General features: G+C 42.7%; 4 protein-coding genes across 7 annotated transcripts in view; 2 read left to right on the top strand and 2 right to left on the bottom strand.

Annotated features, from left to right (window-relative positions):
• Positions 1-5,446, bottom strand: part of LOC113501107 (calcium channel flower) — a 14,740-nt gene extending 9,294 nt beyond the window's left edge. The window contains exons 1-3 of the mRNA XM_026882125.1: positions 5,397-5,446; positions 3,208-3,307; positions 3,006-3,126 (exon numbers count right to left, since the gene is read on the bottom strand). Coding sequence (XP_026737926.1) covers positions 3,006-3,126; positions 3,208-3,210 — 124 coding nt within the window. The 5' untranslated portion in view covers positions 3,211-3,307; positions 5,397-5,446. The remainder of the gene's footprint in view (positions 1-3,005; positions 3,127-3,207; positions 3,308-5,396) is intronic.
• LOC113501101 (enhancer of mRNA-decapping protein 4) lies at positions 3,640-24,133 on the top strand. Of its 3 annotated transcripts, none has more exons than XM_026882118.1 (24): positions 3,640-3,845; positions 4,886-5,091; positions 5,462-5,568; positions 5,827-5,936; positions 6,244-6,392; positions 7,020-7,189; positions 7,697-7,809; positions 8,231-8,538; positions 9,056-9,159; positions 9,343-9,402; positions 9,526-10,222; positions 10,457-10,572; positions 10,880-10,965; positions 11,391-11,473; positions 11,927-12,042; positions 13,200-13,314; positions 13,701-13,907; positions 14,213-14,348; positions 14,769-14,949; positions 15,826-15,991; positions 17,128-17,293; positions 18,681-18,789; positions 22,560-22,783; positions 23,108-24,133. In XM_026882118.1, the coding sequence occupies exons 1-24, from the start codon at positions 3,796-3,798 to the stop codon at positions 23,295-23,297; spliced, it is 3,969 nt and encodes a 1,322-aa protein (XP_026737919.1). In that variant the 5' UTR covers positions 3,640-3,795; the 3' UTR covers positions 23,298-24,133. The 3 variants fall into 3 exon arrangements, with proteins under 3 accessions (XP_026737919.1, XP_026737918.1, XP_026737920.1); XM_026882117.1 differs by having other exon boundaries at positions 11,370-11,473; XM_026882119.1 differs by lacking the exon at positions 9,526-10,222 and having other exon boundaries at positions 3,641-3,845; positions 9,343-9,484; positions 11,370-11,473.
• LOC113501103 (protein ANTAGONIST OF LIKE HETEROCHROMATIN PROTEIN 1-like) lies at positions 18,808-21,348 on the top strand. Of its 2 annotated transcripts, XM_026882121.1 has the most exons (3): positions 18,808-19,221; positions 19,317-19,629; positions 20,469-21,348. In XM_026882121.1, the coding sequence occupies exons 1-3, from the start codon at positions 19,025-19,027 to the stop codon at positions 21,270-21,272; spliced, it is 1,314 nt and encodes a 437-aa protein (XP_026737922.1). In that variant the 5' UTR covers positions 18,808-19,024; the 3' UTR covers positions 21,273-21,348. The 2 variants fall into 2 exon arrangements, with proteins under 2 accessions (XP_026737922.1, XP_026737923.1); XM_026882122.1 differs by having other exon boundaries at positions 18,808-19,629.
• On the bottom strand, positions 19,644-21,513 carry LOC113501106. Its single transcript, XM_026882124.1, has 2 exons — positions 21,385-21,513; positions 19,644-20,433 (listed from the first exon to the last, which is right to left on the bottom strand). Exons 1-2 carry the CDS (start codon positions 21,442-21,444, stop codon positions 19,690-19,692), a joined length of 804 nt encoding a protein of 267 aa, XP_026737925.1. The 5' UTR covers positions 21,445-21,513; the 3' UTR covers positions 19,644-19,689.

The raw sequence follows: 24,133 nt of genomic DNA, 5'->3' as shown, positions 1-24,133 counted from the left end.
AAACTCTATGAAATAACCAAATAGTTTCACCTACATTTACATAACACAATGGAGACACATCTAAATATAGTCCATTCCAGCTTCCTATTTTAGTAAACGACCTTCCTACACTTAATTGGTACTTCCAAATAGTTGAAAATGCCCACACTCCCGCGAGCCACCGGTCCTCGTGTCACGGTCAATCTAACTGTTACTAGACAATCCTATTTATATTTTTAATTGAATTGTGCAACTGGATTACCTGTTTGCTGATACTTTTACCATGATACATGCAAATCGAGCGACCCTATTTGTTTTCACGATTCTTTTGTCTTAGCCTTACGTTCTATATACACATTCTCAGGTAAAATTACTGTTTTATTATAATAATTAAGCTAATAATAAAATATTCAATTACAATTTATGAACGGGAACGATTTCCTCTTTAGCCTTATCAAGTGTATGATTTTACGGAAAATATTACGGCTAATTCCGGCTAAACTATTTTAATTGTTTTTCGGACATGATTTAATACATTAGGTAAATATTGAGACGAAAGAAAAACATTAGATGCACGGACAGGTGACTTATTTCGTCGTCAAGGAACCGATATCGTTGGCTTGCCTAATACATCGCCATTGTAAACGAATTAGTATAATACGTCACGTAATAGGCGGAACATCACAATAATAATGGGAATATGTATCACGTTGATCGCCAAGACCGGCCGTTTCAAATTTTGATAGTAGCCAATAAGCAAAGAATGAGGTTTGGCGTTTAGATACATTCCAATGGCATATAGTATGGTGGGAAAAGTGCACGATATTGGGTTAGCGGCACTAAGGCATGCAGCCAAGTTAAATAGTAGGCTTATAAGAAGAAGCATGTTTCGCTTGAATACACCATTCGTAAGGTACCTTAAAAAAAGGTTAACAATCTTACTATTGAAAATCAAAATCTTAGTGTATCTTTTAATACAAAGACACATTAGTTAACGACTACTTTATTTCAATCGTTTTTTTTTTCTGTATGTTTAATATTTAGAGATGCCTAAAAGGTCAAAATTTTTCTGGGAACATCTCATGCTGTAGACGTGCCAGGGGTCTTCGGAAAAGACTGAGACAGGTTCACGGGTCGGAAGTATTTTATTCGGCGTAAGCCCGACATTCAGTCGCTCTGCTTTAAGCGTAGGAGTTCACGATTTTCACTGTACAAGGTCAAAGAGGTTTCAGCCAGAGAGACGCAATTTCATTGTAGCTTCCGACGCTACTTTCGATGAATTAACATATACTATTCTCCAATTTTGAGGGTGCTTATGTTTACATAGGCCAGCACTCTGCTAACACTATAGCGAAAGCCATGGTCGCATCCAAATACAAAAACCGAGGGCGACTAAACATCGATGAGAATGCTCCATATTTTTTATCACAAACTTTGTTATCAGTGTTATCTTGTACAACATTAAAGTAAATTTGTAATGATTGTTTAGCACCAGAAATGGCTAATTAAAAACAATTAAGTTTGTTATTGATAGCATCTGTATGACTCTTTTATGGTGCTATGTAATTAATTGTATTTAGTTTGAAAAGTTTTTGTAGCCATTACAATTTATTTAATTATGTAACATAAAATTAGCACATCTATATAATTAAAATTCGAACTCGTGACGGCGAGGGTTTCTTACAAATACGCTAATGAAAAACCAATTTGCAGAAAAAGATGAGCACCCATCAAATTCATGACCATAGAATTGTTGCTTAAATTTAATGTTCTTTTTTAATTTTAGCAGTATCAGAAGCAGATGGATTAGTATGATGATGTATTGATCATCTGGCATGACATAACTGGCAACTGTCTAGCTATCTTGGTTCATGAGATTCAACCTTGTGATAGATGAACAGAGAGCACAGCCTCAGAGGTAGGCTTCCATTTTTAACCTATGCCAATGCAACCCTAAAATTTGACGTGATGTAAATGGGAATTGATTTTGGAAACCGTTAGGACAAGGTTCTTATAAAAGTTTCCATAATTTTTAATTTCAACATTACTAGTTGTCAGACAGGATATTTAAAGAATGATAAGGAATACAGAGGGATTCAGAGTTACAATACAAATCTTTTAAAAGCACTCTAAACATGCTCTCAGGTTTAAAGAAAAAAGTATTATACAAAGTGCTCATAGAATACCAGTAGGAAAAAAAGTTGTTAACTTTAAAAAATTAACTCATGAATGACATTTTTATCTTGCTCTGTAAATGTCAAGTTTGGAAGCTGGTTCTATAAACCTGATTAATTTTAATTTTAAATCATATACAATGTACTAAAAATGTAAATTATTTTAAGTTGTTTGGTAACTAAAGATTAAATTAGCATTAAGAATGATAATCTGATAATATGGGTATAGAGGGCTTCAAGGCTGTACATAATTGACACTGTAATAAAAAAAAAACAGAATTTGAACCAATTTTTTTCATGTAACAATTTTTTTTGTGCTGCTATTAGGTTTTAAGTGTCCAATAATATATTACTTGAATAAGCATATATGTAGCCTAATTGTTACATATATATAAATGTCCTAGATAAATTTCTAACTGCAAAATTTAATATTGTTGAGCAAATTAGAAGAGAATGTATTATAAAAATAAGATTAACTAGTCTAAAAATAAATTATTTTATTTTTAGAGGTTAACGTAATAAATTACTAGCTTTTTGTTTGTTTTATCATTCTAGAGATTTTTATGCTCTAATTACCTTTTTAGTATATAAACTTATCTTAATAACCAAGTTAGTAATTTTCTTTGTGATTTGTAAATTATGACGCAAAATGATATAGTACTTACCTGTATATTATTTTGGATGCATTGTCTAAGTTGAGGGTGGTGCACATAATAGAGTTATGATAAGATAGTAAGTACAGGTATATCCCTTTATGTTTACCTCACTTTTAAATAACATAACTATATCTCGTATTTGTCATGACAATATGCCAAGTGTATATTATATTATTTATAGTAAAATAATACGAACTCATTCCGCCAACTGTTCCAAGTCCCCGACCACCGTAGCGCATCCACCAAGGCACGTCATCTTTTTGGACATTGTCGCCGCCCGGCCGGGCCATAAGCATGGAAAGCTTGTCTGTTAATGACTGAAACAATTATAAACATATTTAATAGTTTTTCTTAACTGTTTGAAAGCGAATAATTTAATATTTACGATTAATTCTTACCATTTTCGAAAAAATCAATTCACTGCCCTGTCACCTGTCAAGTCTACTAAAGGCAAGTTGGTTCTTTATGGAAACAACTGGAAGCACTTCACATTTATTTCTGGATCACAAAAAAAATAAAATGTCAAAAACATTAAATATATAAATAAATACAAAAGGGGTAATTATCTAATAATTAATGGTTAATATTAAAAAAATAAAATGAAATGAAATATTTTCACAGTAATTGAGAACAAACTTAAAAACATTGTTGTAAAATTGCGTTTCGTTATTAGCACTCATTACTCTAATGATTTCGTGCTTTGGATGATAACGTCAATATTTAGCACTTTTTTGAACAGATTATAGTTTTTTTTGTTTTTTTTTTTATCCTTGTTTTAATAAGGGACTTTTTTTAGGAAAACACTAATGGTTGAAATATTACAAAATAATCAAACGAAACGAGTCAATAAAACGTGTTCTCATGTCGGTCGGCATCAGCGGTTCGCTGTTGTAATATTTGCATGATTTTTTTGCAATTACGATTCTATTGTGAATTTGCGTTAAAGTTTCTGAAATTCATGTGGAAAGTGGAAGATTAGATCAGTTATGGCACCAACAACAATGCTTCCAAAGCTATCAGATGCCACTCAAACGATGTAAGTGACATTGATCTGAAACTAAATTTCGCGTATGATTTATCGCTTACGCAAATAAATACCAACTAGATACTGCATTCTGTCTAGCTAGATACATGTATATAGTCTATTCTTGCTTACCTATCTTTTTTATATCTCAATAATTGCACTGTAACCTGTTGCCTCAACATCCGCTAACATGCCCTAAAAATCACGTAGTCACCACTTATTAGGCTTTACGAACACTTTTGCTAAAAAATGTTGTTAAGCCATCTGTTGATGACAGACTAATGTGTTTATTTGCTCTAAATGCCATTAAAGAAAGATGCTTAATACTGGAACTTCATCTTTATTCCATATAGCAATGCATCATGTTAGTAATTTTCCAATATCGTACCTAGCATGGCGCATTTCCTCCATAAGGATCAAACTCATCTATATGTACCTGTGTCTGGTTGTAATTTATCTATAATATGTATGTATTTAGAAATATATAAGTATGTTTATCAGTTGTCTAGTACTCAAAATACAAGCTTTGCTTTGTCTGAGACTAGATGGCATGTGTGAAGGTTGTGGAATATTATATTATATTTCCACACAATTGCAAAATTATACAAACAGTTTCAATATAACAAAAATAATTTTAAATCCTAATATGATTTGGCTGACTCAAAAGAACAGTTTTATGTGCTTGTATTTCTTTAAGTAGAATATAATGCCTTTTTTCTTTACCAAAAATTACATTAGATTACCAATGTTCATTTAAAAGTAAAGACTTAACTATCAACAGACTGTTGAAATTCATAAACTTGTGAAAAAAAAATGTTGGCTATATAGCATAGTATGTATTGAAATGAAACTACTTTTACACCAATTTTATCATGGTTTAATTATGTTTCTGTTTATAAAAAACTGCTTTTAGGCTCTATGTTATTGATTACAATCATACATAGTATGTCACAAACCCTAGGTAGCCAAAACCAGCTAGAAACATTGACCAATTTCAAGCAAAAACGAAACTTTTCTTCCCACAATTAATCATCGTATTTGATCTGTTTCAGATCATTTTCTGATGGCGATGGTGTCTGTAGTTCGGAGGTGTACTCCACTAATGTGCTGGTGAACACCAATGCCGGCAACCATGACCACGGCAGCTCTAAGGTGAAGCTGAAGAACCTGGTGGACTATAACTGGGAGCCCAAGTTCTATGCTGGACAGATCCTCGCCATACACACCAGCGGAAAGTACTTGGCATATTCTATTAAAGGTAGGTTTGTAACATGGTCTTGTTTTTAACTTCTTGACAGTAGAAAAGTTAGCCTAGAAATCCCACTTTAAAAGTTAGTCTGCAAACCCTACTACTAGTCCAGCTACTGAATACTCATACAATTTCGAGTTAAAGGTATTTAAAAAACAAAATTACAAAACTGATTGAACTACATAATCAGGAATTCACTGCTCTTCTGCTTATTATAGATGTCTCCCAAGCTTCACAGCAGATATTAAAAAGTCTTCATTTTACCTCCATAGATATCATTAGATCTGACCAAACTTAAACATAGCCTTACTCACTCTGTGGTATTCTTTCCTGTCTTCTACGTACACTTGACACTTCTTTATGTTCCCTGTCCTCACAGCTCCGAACGCAGTGAACCCGGGCACATGGAGCGGCATGGTCCGCGTCGTGTACACGCCCGAGCCCGGCACCGACCGGCGCGCGCTCATCAAGGGCATGAAGGGAGAGGTAACATCATTATACCTATATATTTGGCCACACGCCCGCCTTGCATACAATTGGATTCGATTTGGATAAATTATATTTATATAGATAAACTTGTAATTTGAAAGAGTCATAGACGCAAGTAAGACAGCGCGTGACGTGCGTGCGTCGTCTTGAAGCGAACTTAAAGGATTTTTTTTCTTAAGCTTATCTTGTGCTAATCTTATTGAAACAATGCCTACTGTTAATTCGAAGTCATCCAACCAACATTATTTTTTCTAGGTGCAAGATTTAGCTTTTGCTCACATACAAAACCAAGTCATTCTGGCATCCATTGACGAGCAAGGCAACTTTTATGTGCACGAGATTGAAGTTACAGATAGTGGATTGAGGTGAGAAGAAACAATGGTTAACTTTTGGAAAAATAGATAGTAAAAGTGCAATTCCACTTGACAATAACAAAACCAAATGCCCTCATAATGTGACCTTTATTATACCTACTTGATTATCTAATAAGAATCTGGGCAACTTTCCAAGCATTTTTGTGTATCAGATCCCCATACGGTGATCGCTGTCTCTACTGGCATTACTCCTAGCAGTTTAGACAGTGTTGATTACTGAAAGTTTATGCCACTTGGAATTAAATGCCATTCTGGTCTATATATGTGATCACGTAATAGCGCATTTCGTATGCACCAGATGCACGCTGCTGAGCGAGGTGCAGGAGGACAGCGGCGCGGCGGGCAGCTCGCACCGCGTGGTGTGGTGCCCCTACATACCCGACGACGACGAGGAGACCTCGGACGACGACGTGGCCCGGCTGCTGCTCACCACCAACGATCATATCGGTGAGGACATGTATATCATAATATATGTACAATATTCCCTTGGGTATATAATACTCCTTTGCAGCTTCTAGAGGTTCTACTACTTTCGGTGACTTTCGCATCAGCATATGCCGACGATATAGTACTCTTTGCCCCCACAGCTCTTGGTCTACAACAATGATCCAAGAACTGAACACGGCAAGCTCTTGGGTGGGCCTTTCAATGAATCGGTCTAAGACTAAATTAATGACCAACATGAATATGAAATGAAATATGTCAATGAGAATATCTACCTAGACCAGTTAGTCTCTTTCGAAAACAGGCAGGAGAAAGATATCGATCGAAGAATCGAAAATGCTTGGAAAAGCTACTCTCATGGTCTATGAAAACGCTAATGAAGGGTGATCTGCCGATTTTCCTGAGTCGGAAGCTCCTTGATATGTGTATCCTGCCCATCTTAGCTTACAGTGCTCAGACCTGGTCGCTGACCGATTCGCAGAAGTTCCGAAATGGAGTTTGCCATAGAGCTATGGAAAGCTGCATTCTTGGTGTTAGGTTGCAAGACCGAATTCCGAACACCACGCTGTGTTCAAAAGCTGGGATTATTCATGTCCTCATGTATAATCCCACTTGTCCGTGTGCCCTTAGCGCGCATCTGGAACACGCGCTCGCTGTCGGGCAGCAGCAGCGTGTCGGGGCGCGCGGCGGGCGCCATGTGCGCGGCGGAGCACGCGGCCGCCATCCTGGACGCCGCCTTCTCGCCCGACGGCAGCGCGCTCGCCACCGCCTCCGCTGACGGATACGTCATGTTCTTCCAGGTACACACCATATATACATGTGTCCTCACTCTATACACTTAATAAAGACACCTAAACACTGCAATCATTAAAATAACCGCCTTTTGTACTCATCATATTTGTTTGTATTGACCAAATTTGTTTTTCCTTATGGTGTACAGAATTCAAAAAGAATAGAATACAAAGAGTATTCTATCCATCTATCTATAACCCTGTTAGTGGTATGTTACTTATTAATGCAAAACAAATCTGTAGACAGTCATAATCATCATCATCCACAGCCTTTTTCCTCCTACTGCTGGGCATATGCCTCCCCATTCTCGTGCCAATTTCTTCGGTTCCATGCTAGCCTCATCCAGCCAGACTCGACCTGAGACCTTTACAATGTCATCGACTCATCTTGCTTCCCGACGACCTACGCTTCTTTTGCCTTATCTTGGCCACCATTCTGTCACCGCCTTACTCAATTAAAATCATAATGATCTCTCAAAATAGGTACCTTGTGAAATTAAAAAATAATTTGTCTAGGTTTACGTACTGACGGACAGCAGCCCACGTTGCCTGCACAAATGGCAGCCGCATGGCGGCAAGCCCCTCAGCTGTCTGTTCTTTCTAGACAACCACAAGAACTACAACACCGAGTGAGTATATCAATATAACTTTAATAAAAAACAAAAATATAATACAAATTACACCTATTACAAGCATATATTAGATAAACAACTGGCCATATTCACCTTTAACCAACGGCATTAATATGTTAATAATTAGCTGTTGCCCGCAAGCCCAAACGCTACATATCAAAAATGATCCCAGGGGAATCTAAAATTGGAATAAAAACTATTCTACGTGTAATTCTGGTTTTTAACTATCTTTGTACCAAGTTTCATCTGAATCCCTTCAGTGGTTTTTGGGTGAAGGAGAAACAAACATCCATACATACACTTGCGCGTTTATAGTACTAGTAGGATTCAAAAACAACAATAACCCAATACACATTAGTCAACATCCCTCAATACAAATAGAACTGACTTCAGCCTCTAACACAAAACTGATTTCCAGTGTCCAATTCTGGAAATTCGCGGTAACGGGCTCTGAAAACAACACTAACATCAAGATCTGGTCATGCAAGTCCTGGACCTGCCTTCAGACCATCACATTCACTCCTGGACTCGGTACCGAGGGTACGCTAGGACTCAAGGCCATGCTAGACACGAGTGCCAGTTACCTGTTGCTCTCAGACTTCAAGTCGCGGAGTCTGTATGTGCTGAACATGGCCCGGGACCCTGAGGACAGTCTGGCGTATTGTAAGAGCATCTCGGAATTCTTGCTGCCTTATCCAGTGCTGAGCTTCTGTATTGTGGATGCGGGTGAGTAGGTCACAATGTGGTTGTGTACTAAGCTTGTATTCACAAATGCTTTTATGGATGTATTACAATTGAGATACATAACATATAATATATGTACTTCTAGAATTTACATTGATACAATTCATTTTTAAAATGAACCGTAGTCAAGAAATTTTAATCAAATTTATTTTGCGCGTCAATTTATTTTTTCCTATAATATGTCATATGGTAGAGAAGAATGGTGTACGAGCTACGCTGTACATTGAACCTAACTCACTTGTTCTACTTAAAGTGAAACGTTGCTGTTTTACGTGATTATATTATGTTTTATTATTACCCAACAACATGTTAATTTTCAGTAGCAATAAACCTTTTATACGAATCAGTTGTCTACTCATTCAACAAAACATTTAACATAACATTTTTGTTTTACAACATCAACATAACAAATCACTGTTGGGAGTTACGCCCCAACAAATGGTTTTTTTTTTATTACTACATTTTAATCTCATGTTTCTATCAACTTTCGTTTTACCAGAGGAGCAGTTGAGTAAGTGCGAGCCAAGCTGTGACGAGCCTTACCACCGAAACGGCTCCAGCGGAGACGCCGACTCGCCCATCGACTATGAAATGCACCATGATGTATGTAGTCTTCTATCATCTATTTATTTTTGAATGTTAGGATGTGGTCAGGCGTGGATGTCTAAAAGACGCACACGACTAAATAACAGTGCTTCAGCAACTTATTTTGGGTTCAGAACAATGTATGTGATGTTGTCCGCATTTATTTTATTTAACATGCTTACATATGAATTATCCGTGCAGGAGTCCGGCTCGGTGGGGTCGTGCGGGTCCCTGCGGCGGCGCGTGTGCGTGCGGCTGTACATCGTGCAGCCCAAGGGCCTGCAGGAGGGCCGCCTGGTGTACTCGCCGCCGCGCCCGCCGCTACACGCGGACCTCATGCATGGTGAGATACACACACACATACGTCACTCATACATACTGTACATCGTGCAGCCCAAGGGCCTGCAGGAGGGCCGCCTGGTGTACTCGCCGCCGCGCCCGCCGCTACACGCGGACCTCATGCATGGTGAGATACACACACACATACGTCACTCATACATACTGTACATCGTGCAGCCCAAGGGCCTGCAGGAGGGCCGCCTGGTGTACTCGCCGCCGCGCCCGCCGCTACACGCGGACCTCATGCATGGTGAGATACACACACACATACGTCACTCATACATACTGTACATCGTGCAGCCCAAGGGCCTGCAGGAGGGCCGCCTGGTGTACTCGCCGCCGCGCCCGCCGCTACACGCGGACCTCATGCATGGTGAGATACACACACACATACGTCACTCATACATACTGTACATCGTGCAGCCCAAGGGCCTGCAGGAGGGCCGCCTGGTGTACTCGCCGCCGCGCCCGCCGCTACACGCGGACCTCATGCATGGTGAGATACACACACACATACGTCACTCATACATACTGTACATCGTGCAGCCCAAGGGCCTGCAGGAGGGCCGCCTGGTGTACTCGCCGCCGCGCCCGCCGCTACACGCGGACCTCATGCATGGTGAGATACACACACACATACGTCACTCATACATACTGTACATCGTGCAGCCCAAGGGCCTGCAGGAGGGCCGCCTGGTGTACTCGCCGCCGCGCCCGCCGCTACACGCGGACCTCATGCATGGTGAGATACACATACACATACTCCTGGGGTACTCGTAATATTAGCGACCTTCAAATACTTATATGAAAACTATACTACTTATATTGTTGTAAAATATTACACCTTCGAAGTACATGCTCCCCCTCTGCCTCTCACTATCTCCCTCCAGTAAATAACGGTTTTCAGCGACAGAAAAGGATACAGATGCACCTTGATAGCAACCCTTGCCTGTATCTCCCACTCTTATAAATGCAGGTCTATCAGAGCTGGCATTGGAGGACAGCTCGTCCGAGTCCGCGCCGGCCACTATCGCGTCCAGCATCCTGCAGCAACAGAGCCAGCAACTCAAGAACCTGCTCATGAGATCACAGGTAAACATGCTACACTCAACATCTCATACTGATAGGATGAATAGGATTTGTTAGGTGTGTGTTTGAGAAAAGTCTAATAAAACATGGCGAGAAGCTTAGATAAAACTGACATTAGTGATGGAATAAATCTCTGGAATCAGTCTTTTATAAAAAAAAAATGATGCGGGTGATTTCTTACTCAGCATGTTTAGCTATCCTCTTTTTAGCAAATGACAATTGTTTTGTGATTAGCACATGAATTTAACAGTTCATTACAACTTTTTCGTCAGGAAATGACAAGTTTAAAAGTGTTTATTTGGTTACACAGACGCAGCCCGGCAGCCTGATTGGCCAGCGACCTGAGTCTCCGACTATTGCACCACAATTGAATCTCATGACGCCCGATGCTTTTAGGTAAATTTATACTCCAGTTCTTTCTACTAATTTTGTAATGTCTTAGTACCTTAACTCTTCATTATTATTATCAACCTTATTGCTTCAGGATAAAAGGTATCTTCAATGAACCAACATTGAATTGCTAAGTCCATCGTAATATCTAAAAACTTAGTCACTGCTGAAGCTTTATTAGTTACTCAATAACTCCCTAAACTTATAAATCTTTGTAAAAACACGACAAACAGTCTCTTTGCGTTATGTACCATAAAAACAATAATATGTTTATGTTATAAATTAATTGATAAATAATTTCCATGAATTACTCCAATGGTGTTTATAGGTTTACCCTGCAGTGGGACAGTATGTTCTCCAAAAGGAAAATGTTTGAAACAATTATTTAATAATATTGTGTTTTTGCACAGTAACGAATTCCTCGGTTCCAGTTCTCCTGGCAAGCGCGAGGAGGACGATCCCCCGCTGTCCGTTACGCCCGACGTCAGTAACAAGCCGCGCAACTCAACTGCAGGTAAACTATCATAATCTTAACATATTTAAGTTTCGTGTCACATTGTTTGTCCAATTCCAACTCCAATTACTTAACCAATTTTAATTAAATTTGCACACTGCGTGCAGTTTGATCCAACTTGAAAGAAAGGATAGCTTGACCTAGTTATTTACATGTTATCATAGAATTTTAAGCGTTTGGAAGTTTGCCGAGTCCGCTAGTTTGATATAATTTATCGATATAATAGTCATTATAGAAAATGTGCTGGAACTAATTAATTCCTACATGAGACTTATTATTTTTCCGTCGCCTACTGAACTGAAATTGAAGTGAAAGTACCTTGCAAAGAAGCAATAATAATAATTGAATCTTAAAAATTCTTTAAAAGTCTTCAAATCTCAAGTCCTAAGATTTCTCGGCATTTATTGAGTCTACTGTGTAGTAGTAGTTGTTTAATATATTATTTCCTCGCAGGTTCGTGTGTGGAGGAGTCCCTGTGCGAGGCGGCCAGCAAGCTGGCGTCAGCCGGCTCCAGCCCCAGCAGGGAGGTGCAGCAGATCATGGCGCATAACGAACATGCCTTCTTCAAGGTATGTTCAGTACATAGCGGCTTAACAAGGAAGATGAAAGACTCATTTTTAGGGTAGGACTTGTGATGTCTTCGGTGGGCACTGGATTATGGATATGAGATTTCGAGTGTACAAATTAAGTGTGTCGACTTCTAGATCACTACCTATTATTTCTCTATCTTCATATTTTTGTCTTCTCGCGTTTATCAATGAGTGCGCTAACTCGCACTATGGTGTAGGTGTGCTGTTGTTGCAGTTGTTTGAACCAAACAGTACTTCTGACAAACAGTTCTAGGTTGAATGCACTGTATATTGAAGACGATTTTTTGTGGTGTCTGTCACTTGAATGTGTCTTATTTGTGTTGTCTATATATCGAGAGAACATTAATGGGTGTGCCCGTCTGCTATAAGTCCTGAAACAGTATTTGATGTTACGCGAATTGGTTCTCCATTCTCGGACGTGTGTGGGCTCACGTGGTCCATGTCGGCAGGTGTTGTGCGGGCGGCGGGCGGGCTGGGGCGGGCGGGGCGCGTGGCCCCTCTACTGGGCGGGCGGCCGCACTGCCCCCGCCCGGAGTGCCGCCCGCCGACTGGTAAGCGGCTCTGCCCAGCATGCTACTGACCACGCTGTCGCACTCGTTTGCTGTCGTACGGCGACATCCAAAAAGCCAAAATACAAAAGAACTCACTGTTTTGGATAAAGGCATTCTGAATTTGCATCTGACGCCAAATTGCTTCGGTCAATTTAAATTAATGACAACATTGCGTTGCTTGTTCTTAACGCCTGGACAAAGGTTTCGGGTATTTTCGCTTCCTGTCACTTGGGACATAGTTCATTCCAAGCGTTTTTTTTGCTAGTTTCTTTGTGTGGACTTTTGCTGGGTGAAGGGTTTTGCTCGAAGGAATCTCATTCCTATTCCGGTATGATATTTGTTATTCTCAAAACAAAATTCAGTTTTATTCTTAGATTATTTTCATTGTTAGAATCCGAATTTTGTGTCGAACAATATTTTAATGACGTTTTAAACAGGTTGGTTTGTATTTTTAAAGCTTTTATAATGTCGTTAGAAGCTTTGAAACGGGGTTGTCCAGTTGTCGTAGGAACATGGTATCCAGTTTCTATGACACATAGGATCGGTGTCCTAATATCAGACTGCAGACATTAGCTGTTTCCGCAGGAGGAGGAGGCGGCCCCGGCGGAGGGCGCGGAGCTGGCGGCGCCGCTGTTCGCGGGGCCCGAGCCCTACGCGCCGCTCGAGCCCGCCGCGCCCGCGCACAAGCTGCCGCACACCAGTCAGTATAAAATCACTTGCTTTCCGAGATCGGACTACACTTCTAAAGTCGGAACTACGCAAAGAAATTGACTTTATCCATATAAAACGATAGTTCATTTTTGAATTAATCATTTTGGTCCCTTTACGTTTTATCAGCTGATCGCAATTTTATATGCAAGGATCTTTTAGTTTTATTTTAGACATGCAGACGAAAAATTACAAACCACATTTAATAAAAAGAAGTTACAATATTTTTACATAGAAGTAAGATATTTTTAACTTCTATATCAATTTCACTTTTCAAGTAATTGACACTAATGATCTCATACTCTCTAAATTCAACCCATTCTATCATCCAAAGTCTTTTTCATACAATTTGAATACTAACAACAACCTAACTTGTAGACAGCGAGACCTGGCCCCAGATTTCCATCCCTCAAATAGCGGAAGCGAACCAGCGCAAAGCGTCGAGCGACAAGTCGAGCAACCAGTCGGGGAACACGTCGCTGAACGCGTCGGGCGCCGAGCGGGACGAGGCGCGCGGCGCGGGGCTCGCGCCCGCCGACAAGACGCGCCTCGAGGCACTCGAGCATAAACTCGACAAGCTTACTGGTGCGTGTCTGGACAGGTTGTTATATAGAGGCTAAGATCGTGTGACAGGTTTTGCAAATATTCGAATCTTCTGCGCAAAGTCATACAGGTATAAAATATGTAAAGTTGTGAATGATGAAACGTAAAAACTAAACGTTGTTAATTAAAATAAAATATGAATGTGATAAAAAATAAACAAAAGAATTTTCGTAAGGGCTACCCGGACCCGTTATCTAAAAGTTTTCAAAAAGCTTTTGTTGTCAAAAAGATATTTTAATCACCAAAATGATCTTAAATTGTACATAATGGTGTATGAATCTGTATAGAAATGGTGAGCAACCAGAGTCGCGAGCTGCGCAGCCTGCGCGGGGCCGTGACGTCACCGCGCGAGATGATCGACGAGGCTTTACATGCGCACGCGCAGCGGACTGCCGCCGCCGTCGAGAGCGCGCTCGCTGATGGGTAAGTAACAAGCAGAATTATTATTGTCAATGATCTAGTAACAAATAATGTTACTTGGCTCCTCCTCGTATTGTTATCAAATTTCTGGGTACCCAGTCTTCTGCTTTCCCTATTCAGTCCGTATCAGCTACCTTTTGTAGGTCAACGTTCCATCGGGTTGCGAACGTCCCATACTGCCTTTGCCGATGTGATAATGATGATAATAAAATCCTGTTATCCCTCATCAGGGGTTCGTAGAAGATTTTTCTACTCTTTCGATTTCGGGCAGCAAGTTCGATGTATTTCCAGCCTAGACCAGTTGAAGCCGCCCCATTCTCAACTGAACGCCTCGTACGGGGGCGACCCGGCCGTCTCGCCTTTGCCGATGCGGCAGTTATAAATGATATTACCCTATCGCCTAATACCTGCCTCCCCCCGCAGCTGGGAGCGCATCTCGCGCGTGGGCGAGGCGGCCAGCGCGCGCGCGGCGCAGGCGGCGGGAGTGGGCGCCGCGCGCGCGCTGGAGCCGCTGGCCGCCGCGCTGCAGAGCGAGCTGGCCACCAAGATCTCCGCCACCGACCAGCTGCTGCGGGACAACATCGACAAGCTCGCCACCAGCAAGGTACACTAGCTATCACAAGCCGCCGCGCTGCAGAGCGAGCTGGCCACCAAGATCTCCGCCACCGACCAGCTGCTGCGGGACAACATCGACAAGCTCGCCACCAGCAAGGTACACTAGCTATCACAAGCCGCCGCGCTGCAGAGCGAGCTGGCCACCAAGATCTCCGCCACCGACCAGCTGCTGCGGGACAACATCGACAAGCTCGCCACCAGCAAGGTACACTAGCTATCACAAGCCGCCGCGCTGCAGAGCGAGCTGGCCACCAAGATCTCCGCCACCGACCAGCTGCTGCGGGACAACATCGACAAGCTCGCCACCAGCAAGGTACACTAGCTATCACAAGCCGCCGCGCTGCAGAGCGAGCTGGCCACCAAGATCTCCGCCACCGACCAGCTGCTGCGGGACAACATCGACAAGCTCGCCACCAGCAAGGTACCGCACACTAGCTATCCTAGCATAAAGTCGAGGATAAAGGAAGTAGCCTGGATCATCATCGGCCCAGCCTTATCCCCAACTATGTTGGGGTCGGCTTCCAGTCTAACCGGATTCAGCTAAGTACCAGTGTTTTACTAGTAGCGACTGCCTATCTGACCACCTCAACTCAGTTACTTAGGCTAACGATACCCTTTGATTAAACTGGTGGTCAGACTATGGAAACGTACAAACAAGTCGATGCACCAAACCACACTACTGGAATTTTAATTCTGACTGATGCCGAAATTAAACTTTTCAAGAGAAAAAATTGTATGTTTTTTCAACGAAGTTCAAGTTGTATAACAATCTATTTAAAAAAATATTTTCCTACCGAAGTTAAACAAGTTACTTAAAATCATCATTTCTTACTTGTACTATAATTTATATGTCCTCATCACCCAGACGGTGATGGAGCGTCTGTCGACGTCGATAGCCAAGTCCCTGTCGGACATGGTGCGCGAGTCGTTCCGCGACGCGCTGTTCGAGAGCGTCGTGCCCGTCATGGAGAAGGCGCACGCGCAGATCTTCCGGCAGATCAACCAGGCCTTCCAGAACGGGACCAAAGAGTGTGAGTGTCGCTATATCACTATTTATTTGTTGTTACAGGTTTTATTTTCTACATAAACGAAAAATATGGTTACTGGTGTTGATAGTAAAATACAAGTCATTGTTTTATCTGTAAAACAATTAAATAGCTAAATTACTTAAATTTCATCATTTACAAAATTTATAAGAAAACATGTACAAATCAAGTTTTGTCTACAATCATAACACTATAGACTATAGTTCCTCCATCAAAATCATCCATACATCTATGCGCCATAACAGTTATTTTTCAACGACCAGAGAAATTTTATCAACACGGCTTTAAGAGGCCAGCCCATCTAAACTGGCGCCGCATTATAGGTCTCTACCAACTCGCTACACCATCTCGCCCTAGTACTTCCGTTTAAAGAATATGTCCCGACCAATGGATATTCAGTATATCACGTAGGCATTTCAGACGGAATCTATACAAGGTGCAAATGTGCGGTAAAGACACGATGTTTCGGAGGCATACTAGATCTGACAAAACTATTGTCACAGCTATTTTAGTAGAGAGGTTTATGTCATGCGAAGAGCACGTGGCTAAGTGACAAGTTTTTTTTTACGGGGGGAAATCCTCATGCACTTCCGCCGCCTGGGGCGACGCGGAAGGCGTGCCGGACTCTTACCGGCTATAACCCCGATGTGTCACTTTGCACTTGTACACGCGAGGCCGCGGGAGTCCAGTTTCTTCCACAGTCCCGCACTAGTGCTGCCTCGTGCATGGGGTAGTGAGGTGTATACCTACCCCGTGCATCGTCTCAGGGACTCCGCCTAGGGGCCATGCTATAGGGGGCGGGGACATCCCCAAGTCCCTCACCCGAACCCATGGGTTCTGGAAAAGAGCGTTGTCCGCCCTTCTATGTCCGGTGCGCTTTCTGCGGCCGGGGAAAGGAGTCGAGATTTCCTTCTCCCGCTCCGCAGTTTCCTTCAGCGACATAACGTCCTGGTGATAGTGGCGAGGTGGCGTCCCACGACTCTGCGCTACCAACCATCTTTCTCACTACGGCCGGCAGCGACAGATCGCCTCCTACTTTATTTTTGAGGACACGGCGCTGCTTTTTCTGAGCTTCCCGTGTATGGAAGCCCTAACACTTACACTGTACGTCGCTCCCGCAGTCGCAGCCAACACAGAGGCAGCAGCGCGTGCAGCAGCCGAGCGGGGCGGAGCGGCCGCCGCCGCCAGCCTGCGCTCAGCGCTGGAGAGGCACTCGGACGCGCTGGCCGCGGCGCGGGCGGCGCCACACCACGTGCTGGCCGACGTGCTGCGGGACACCGCGCACAGGTACACGTCCCTAGCGACACAGGCCGGGCCCCAGCCGGCGCTCAGCGCTGGAGAGGCACTCGGACGCGCTGGCCGCGGCGCGGGCGGCGCCACACCACGTGCTGGCCGACGTGCTGCGGGACACCGCGCACAGGTACACGTCCCTAGCGACACAGGCCGGGCCCCAGCCGGCGCTCAGCGCTGGAGAGGCACTCGGACGCGCTGGCCGCGGCGCGGGCGGCGCCACACCACGTGCTGGCCGACGTGCTGCGGGACACCGCGCACAGGTACACGTCCCTAGCGACACAGGCCGGGCCCCAGCCGGCGCTCAGCGCTGGAGAGGCACTCGGACGCGCTGGCCGCGGCGCGGGCGGCGCCACACCACGTGCTGGCCGACGTGCTGCGGGACACCGCGCACAGGTACACGTCCCTAGCGACACAGGCCGGGCCCCAGCCGGCGCTCAGCGCTGGAGAGGCACTCGGACGCGCTGGCCGCGGCGCGGGCGGCGCCACACCACGTGCTGGCCGACGTGCTGCGGGACACCGCGCACAGGTACACGTCCCTAGCGACACAGGCCGGGCCCCAGCCGGCGCTCAGCGCTGGAGAGGCACTCGGACGCGCTGGCCGCGGCGCGGGCGGCGCCACACCACGTGCTGGCCGACGTGCTGCGGGACACCGCGCACAGGTACACGTCCCTAGCGACACAGGCCGGGCCCCAGCCTGCGCGCACACGAAGGAAAACATCGGGATCAAACTAGCATATCAAAGAATTTTTCAAGCACGTGTTTACGTCAATGCCTTTGGGCTTTAACCCATAGAAGTTGAGAGCACCCATGAGCGAAACTCGTTTCTTAATTCGATGTTAATTTCAAGCGGTACCTACGCGGGTTAGGTAGCGCCGAGATTGGTGTGTTTGGCCGTGGCCTCATGCGCATGTGCCATCGGCGGGTACATCGTCCGACGCCGCGTCGTGCGCATGGAGCTACGGCCTTAATCGGCCTTTGCCCCTCACACTGCGGGTTCATACCGTTCGCTCCCGGTTACACTTGCTTGCACAAAAGATATAAAAGATTTTGTGATACGTTAATTATTAATTACATTGCAAAAAAAACTACTTTGTCAAAATCTTGCCAATTGTGTTATTGTAGATCTTCCATACTTAAATGGTACAACAGCTGACCCACACGTAATAATCGGGATCACCCGACTAGTTTCAGGCCCAACCTTAATCATGAGTTGACGCGGCGACGAATCAAACTTACTTCTTTTCACGTGTATTGTTACCTTCTTGCCTATTGGTGGTATTGCTACAGCAGCCCATATTCGTCCACTGCTGGATATAGGCCTCCCTGATTGCACGCCATCGAGATCTTTAATCATATTAATATACATAATGGTGTCTGTCAGTGTCCTGGAGAAGGAGTTGAGTTGGTGGCGTGAGCAGGCGCGCTCGACGGCGCTAGCGTCGCGCGCGCACTCGCCCGCCACGCCCAGTGCGCATGCGCACGACCGACAGGTATTTACTACGCTACTTATATCATATCACTATTAAACTTATACATTCTTACAAACTTCCCGTCACGTATCCCAACACTATAATTAAGCTACGTTATATCGGTTCAGTGTATACACAGTATTCTTAAATTCAAGTCCCTTTAACGTTAAAAATCTTAAGCCTCGTTTACACTCAGCCGTTTCACCTGCGACTCGCGCTGCCGGAAATATTGCCGCGGCAGCGTTGACGCGAGTGAATGCTGTTTACACTGAACCCTCATACTTCTTTTACCGGGCAACTGGCAATCATGGCTGACGTTGAGATTGTTGCGGCGACAGCTGTATGTCTGCTTAGTGTTATGAATTACGTAAACGTTTTAAAAATAAATTTAAAAAAAAGACGCTATCGCCAAAGAAGATGGTGGATGAAAAAAATTCATCAAAATCGAACGACGTAAGTACTCACAATAACTTCCTATAAGTACATCAAACACTTCGACGATATGAATGATGAATAATCTTACCTACCTACCTATGTTTTTGTTACAGAAACAGCATGAATACTTTTTTTATGGAGTTGACTTCCGAAGATGGCGGCGAGTTTTCTAACTTTTGCAGAATGTCATCTTCTGATTTTGAATTGTTGTTACAAAAAATTGGACCTATGATTGAAAAACAGCAAACCAGACTGCGAATGCCCATACCAGCAAAGATACGTTTGGCATTAACATTACGATATTTAGCAACGGGGGATAGTTATAAAAGTCTCCACTACTTATTCAAGGTTTCTACACCAGCCATTTCGCAAATTATTCCTGAAGTATGTCAAGCTATCAACTCTGTTCTCAAGGACCAAATTAAGGTGAGTAATAAAAGTATTTTAAAATTATGTTTTATTATATTCAAATAAAATAATTATAATTCAATTCTGGCTAGCATCCCAGTAGGCTCTTTCTATCACATTCATTTGGTTTTGAGGTGTAACACGTCTTTCCGGTAATCTGGACAGTACTCTTGGTGGCAAGACATATTGTGTTGATGAAGTTTGTAGCATCATTTGGCGTGGAGAAGCTGAAATGTCATTATTTTCCTGGCTTATTTCTCTGATCTCTACTGGTGTGTCAGACTGTACCGTTGGTTGAATATAAACAAGTTGAGATTGTTGAATCGGTGGGTTTGATGTGATTTGATAATCTGAATACTGTGATTGCGATGACGTTACCGATGAACGATTTGAGAAGACACTTGATGGTCGATCAACTTGATGGTCGATGGTTGGATAAGGATTTTGCAAAAATAACCCATCTATTTGGTACATAATTCTTCCCCGCATTGACTCGGGATATTTTCGTAATCTTTTAGCTAAGAGTTTCGCGTAAAGATCACACTCGTCTTCATTCTTTTCACTTGTATGAGTATTTTTATCTTTTAACACTTGGTTCAAAGTGTCTAAAGTCTGAGATATTTTATTTTGAGCCTCATCTATGTCAAGGATTGGTCTTTTTTTGCCTTTTTTTGGCCTATTATATACTGGTGTCGATGATGGGTCTGCCTGTGATGGCGAAGGAACTGACTGTGACGGCGAACTGATTTGCTGGTATGGTAGTGGTGATTGAAGTAGCGGTTCGACATCTGGAGATTGTGCCTCATGCTCAGCTTGATAATTCTGAAAATTTTAATAAATATATTTTTCTGTTTCAGTTACCACAATCACCAGCGGAATGGTTATCTATAGAAGCGGGATTTAGGAGGAAATTTCCTCGATGTGTCGGAGCTATAGATGGGAAACATATTGTAATTAAATGTCCACCACACAGTGGCTCACAATATTACAACTATAAGCATACATATAGCATCATACTAATGGCTCTCGTTGACAGTGAATACCGTTTTATTTTTGCTGATATTGGTGGTCAGGGGCGCATTAGTGATGGAGGAATTTTTCAGACCTGTTTACTCATGCAAAAAATTAACACAGGCACTATAAATTTGCCACCAGACGCGCCCTTACCCGGAAGAGAAATTGATGTACCTTATGTATTTCTTTGTGATGGAGCTTTTGCAATACATAAACATATAATGAAACCCTTTCCTGGAGATCATCATTTTAACACAATGGAACGCACTTTTAATAACAAACTTTCAAGTTCTCGTATCATTGTAGAAAATGTCTTCGGTATTTTAACAACTGTCTTTCGAATATTTAAAAAACCAATCGAAATCGATAGAGAGAATGTACCAACAATAACAATGACCTGTATTTTATTACATAATTTTTTAATAAACAGTAGAACCTCTAGTAACATTTACGCTCCCCAAGGAACTTTTGATTCCGTAGCTGACGGAGTAAATATTGATGGCTCTTGGAGACAAAATCAACCCAACCCAGACAATTCAGCCCTTAGGCCAATACCGCGTGTACCAAGACGCGCATCTAGAGACATTTATGAAATTCGATCTGAATTTGCACATTATTTTCATAATTTGAATACAGAAAATAACTAAATAGTAGTATTAAGTAAGGTGTAATAATCATCTGATTAAAATAATGTAATAATACTTTTAATAAAAAAAAATACTATAAAAAGTGTTTTAATTATTGAATGTAGGTAGTTACCCTTTGTTCCGTGTTAATTGTTTCTTCCACGTCATACAGTGTGCCTAAAAATCTTTCCATAGTTTCAAAAGGAAACCATATTGGCTGAAACACATCATCAGCACCTGCTCCGGAACGTATAGACGCTTTCTTTTTTCTTTAAGAGTGGTCGAAATGTAGCCATAAGTGATTTCTTCTTCGATTTTAGCTCTTCTATTGGAGTATTGTTCATTTGAGTACTGATGCGATTCCACGCATCGTGTACTTTATGCTTCATTTTATGATTTTTATCGCGTGGATCCCATATTATTCGTTCACTTTCATACAACTCCAAGAACTGTATTACTTTTTCATTACTCCAATCTAGCGACATAGTAAATGCTGGCGTATAGAATTGGACAGAGAATTGAAAAGCAACACGTCACTCCGCTCAGAACGCCGGGCGACAAGTGAGCGAGAGGGCTGAATGTAAACACACGCTGCAACTCGCGCTGCCAGTCCTTTGACTCGCGCACGAAAAACCGACAATCAAGGGAGCGCTGGGCAGCGCGAGTGGCTGCGGCAATAGCATGGGAAGTATCGTGTTTACACTCTCGCGCTGCTCACTTCCCTGCTCACTTCCCTGCCCACTCAGGCTGAGTGTAAACGAGGCTTTAGATATAATATATTTATTTTTTGTCTTTGTGTGTGTTTCCATTTGTGTTTAATCTTCTTACAGAGACCCCACCGAAATGTCGCTAGAAATTGTGTCCAAGAATCCCTTCCCTTTCTCCTACAAGTATTATAATTTGTGCCTACCTTTGTAGTTCGATGTAGCCTTAAGAAGTGAAGTTGTTGTTGCTATGATAATTCCTATTCCATTGGTATTAGTATTATATAGTTGTTTGCTTTAGTTTATTTATTAGGCTAAAGAGTTATTTTTGTATTCACTGTATGATTGATTCACCAAGTATATGACGTAAAATTTACATTCATTCATGACAACGGAAATGAATCCAAATGGTATTGATAGTTACCATTACTAGCAGTCCGATAGAAGGCCGATTATTGAAGAACACAGATAGAAGACGTCATAAAGTCGGCCGCTATTGATATTCAGTGTGGACCTGTATTGAGTTTTGTTTGCAGCAGGCGCGTTACTAAGGACTCCTTGTACGTAGCATTTTAGGTTTGCACTAAATCCATGTGTGATATAGATGCAGGTCGCCCAGATCCAGTGCCAGATCGCGAACGGCGACGTGAACGGCGCGTTCCAGCAGGCGCTGTCGGCGTCGGACCTGGCGCTGGTGATGTGCGCGTGTCGCGCGGCCGAGCCCGCCGCCGTGTTCGGGCCGCCCTGCAAGCTCAAGCAGCACGTGCTGCTGTCGCTGGTGCAGCAGCTGGCCGCCGACATGGGCCGCGACACGCATCTCAAGCACAAGTATGTCACACCGCCTGCGGACAGCGCCTAGCATGCAATTGTATTACCGTGACTGATTACACTCATTCGTTTTAGACCTCATAGTGAATCCGTTCAGAGTCTATGACAAACTATATGTATACGTTTGTTCTGATTGCACCGGCTTGTATGACAGCTGTATTGACTTGTGATCCGCCACAGAATATCTGTTTGTGTATTTATTGTAAGGAATATCGTTGTCAAAAATATTGCGGCAGAATAGGTGAAAAAGCACAACGGTGTTTTATCATCTTATATGTAAGAATTTAGTAAAGCCAGGTTTACTTAACAAATGTTTCCGTGCAGGTACCTAGAAGAGGCCGTGATGAACCTGGACACGTCGAACCCGGTGACCCGCGAGCACCTGCCGGGCGTGGTCCGCGAGCTGCAGAAGCAGCTGGTGTCGTTCCTGGCGGCGTCGCCGTCGCACGCGCTGGCGCGCCAGCTGCGCATGCTGCTCATGGCCACCGAGGCGCTGGTCAAGGCGGCCGCCTGACCCAAGCGCTGCGACTGCCGCCGCCACTAGCGCCCGCAGCCCCCCCCGCCCGCAACTAGCCTACTCCGAGCACTACATCACTATCGTCTGACTGTTTAGTATACCATGTCGCTTCGCATATTCCATTATATAACTTAGTGACAATCAGCCTTAGCTTGAATCCTGTCTGAAAAAAACTCTTGTAATTAACGTTTCTTTTTTAAACCGATAATAATTTACTTATGACACATTGCCAAATTACATCATCATAAACTAAAATATCCTCAAAACTCAAAATTAAAGCTAAAAAAATAACAAAAAAAGAACGTTACGAACGTTATCCATCTTTGTCAATGAAACTGGGAATAAATAGGTTATCCGCTACGTTTGTAAAGATGTTGCGATAGTGTAAGCGTCGAATAACCATTACTTCATAAATAACAGCCAAAAGTTTGCCAAATTTATCTCCCAGTTATGTAAAAAAATGTAAAACACCCAATTATGGACTCTATTTTCTATCACACAAGGGACATTAATCTATCCTCTACATCCTACAAAGTACATTCCGGTTTCCATTTAAAATTCTATAAAATTTAAAACCCAAGTTTACAGTTTCATAAAAGATCTAAAGGATATAGCGGCTGGTGTCTCTTAAGTTAACCATTCAGATAGCATCATATAATTTGCTGTAAGTAATGCTTGCATTATTGCTCATCACATCTTACAAACAATTTATACTAATAAGAATAGACCACAAACAAAACAAACTACACGAAGTACGCAAGTATAGAGTACATAGTACAGAGAGCAAAAAGATTTTGATGAATTAAATCAGATTTATGAACAACAGAACAAAA

This window comes from Trichoplusia ni, chromosome 15 (assembly GCF_003590095.1).
Source record: "Trichoplusia ni isolate ovarian cell line Hi5 chromosome 15, tn1, whole genome shotgun sequence".
In the NCBI taxonomy this organism is placed as follows: domain Eukaryota; kingdom Metazoa; phylum Arthropoda; class Insecta; order Lepidoptera; family Noctuidae; genus Trichoplusia; species Trichoplusia ni.
This window is presented reverse-complemented; position numbering and strand designations above follow the sequence as displayed.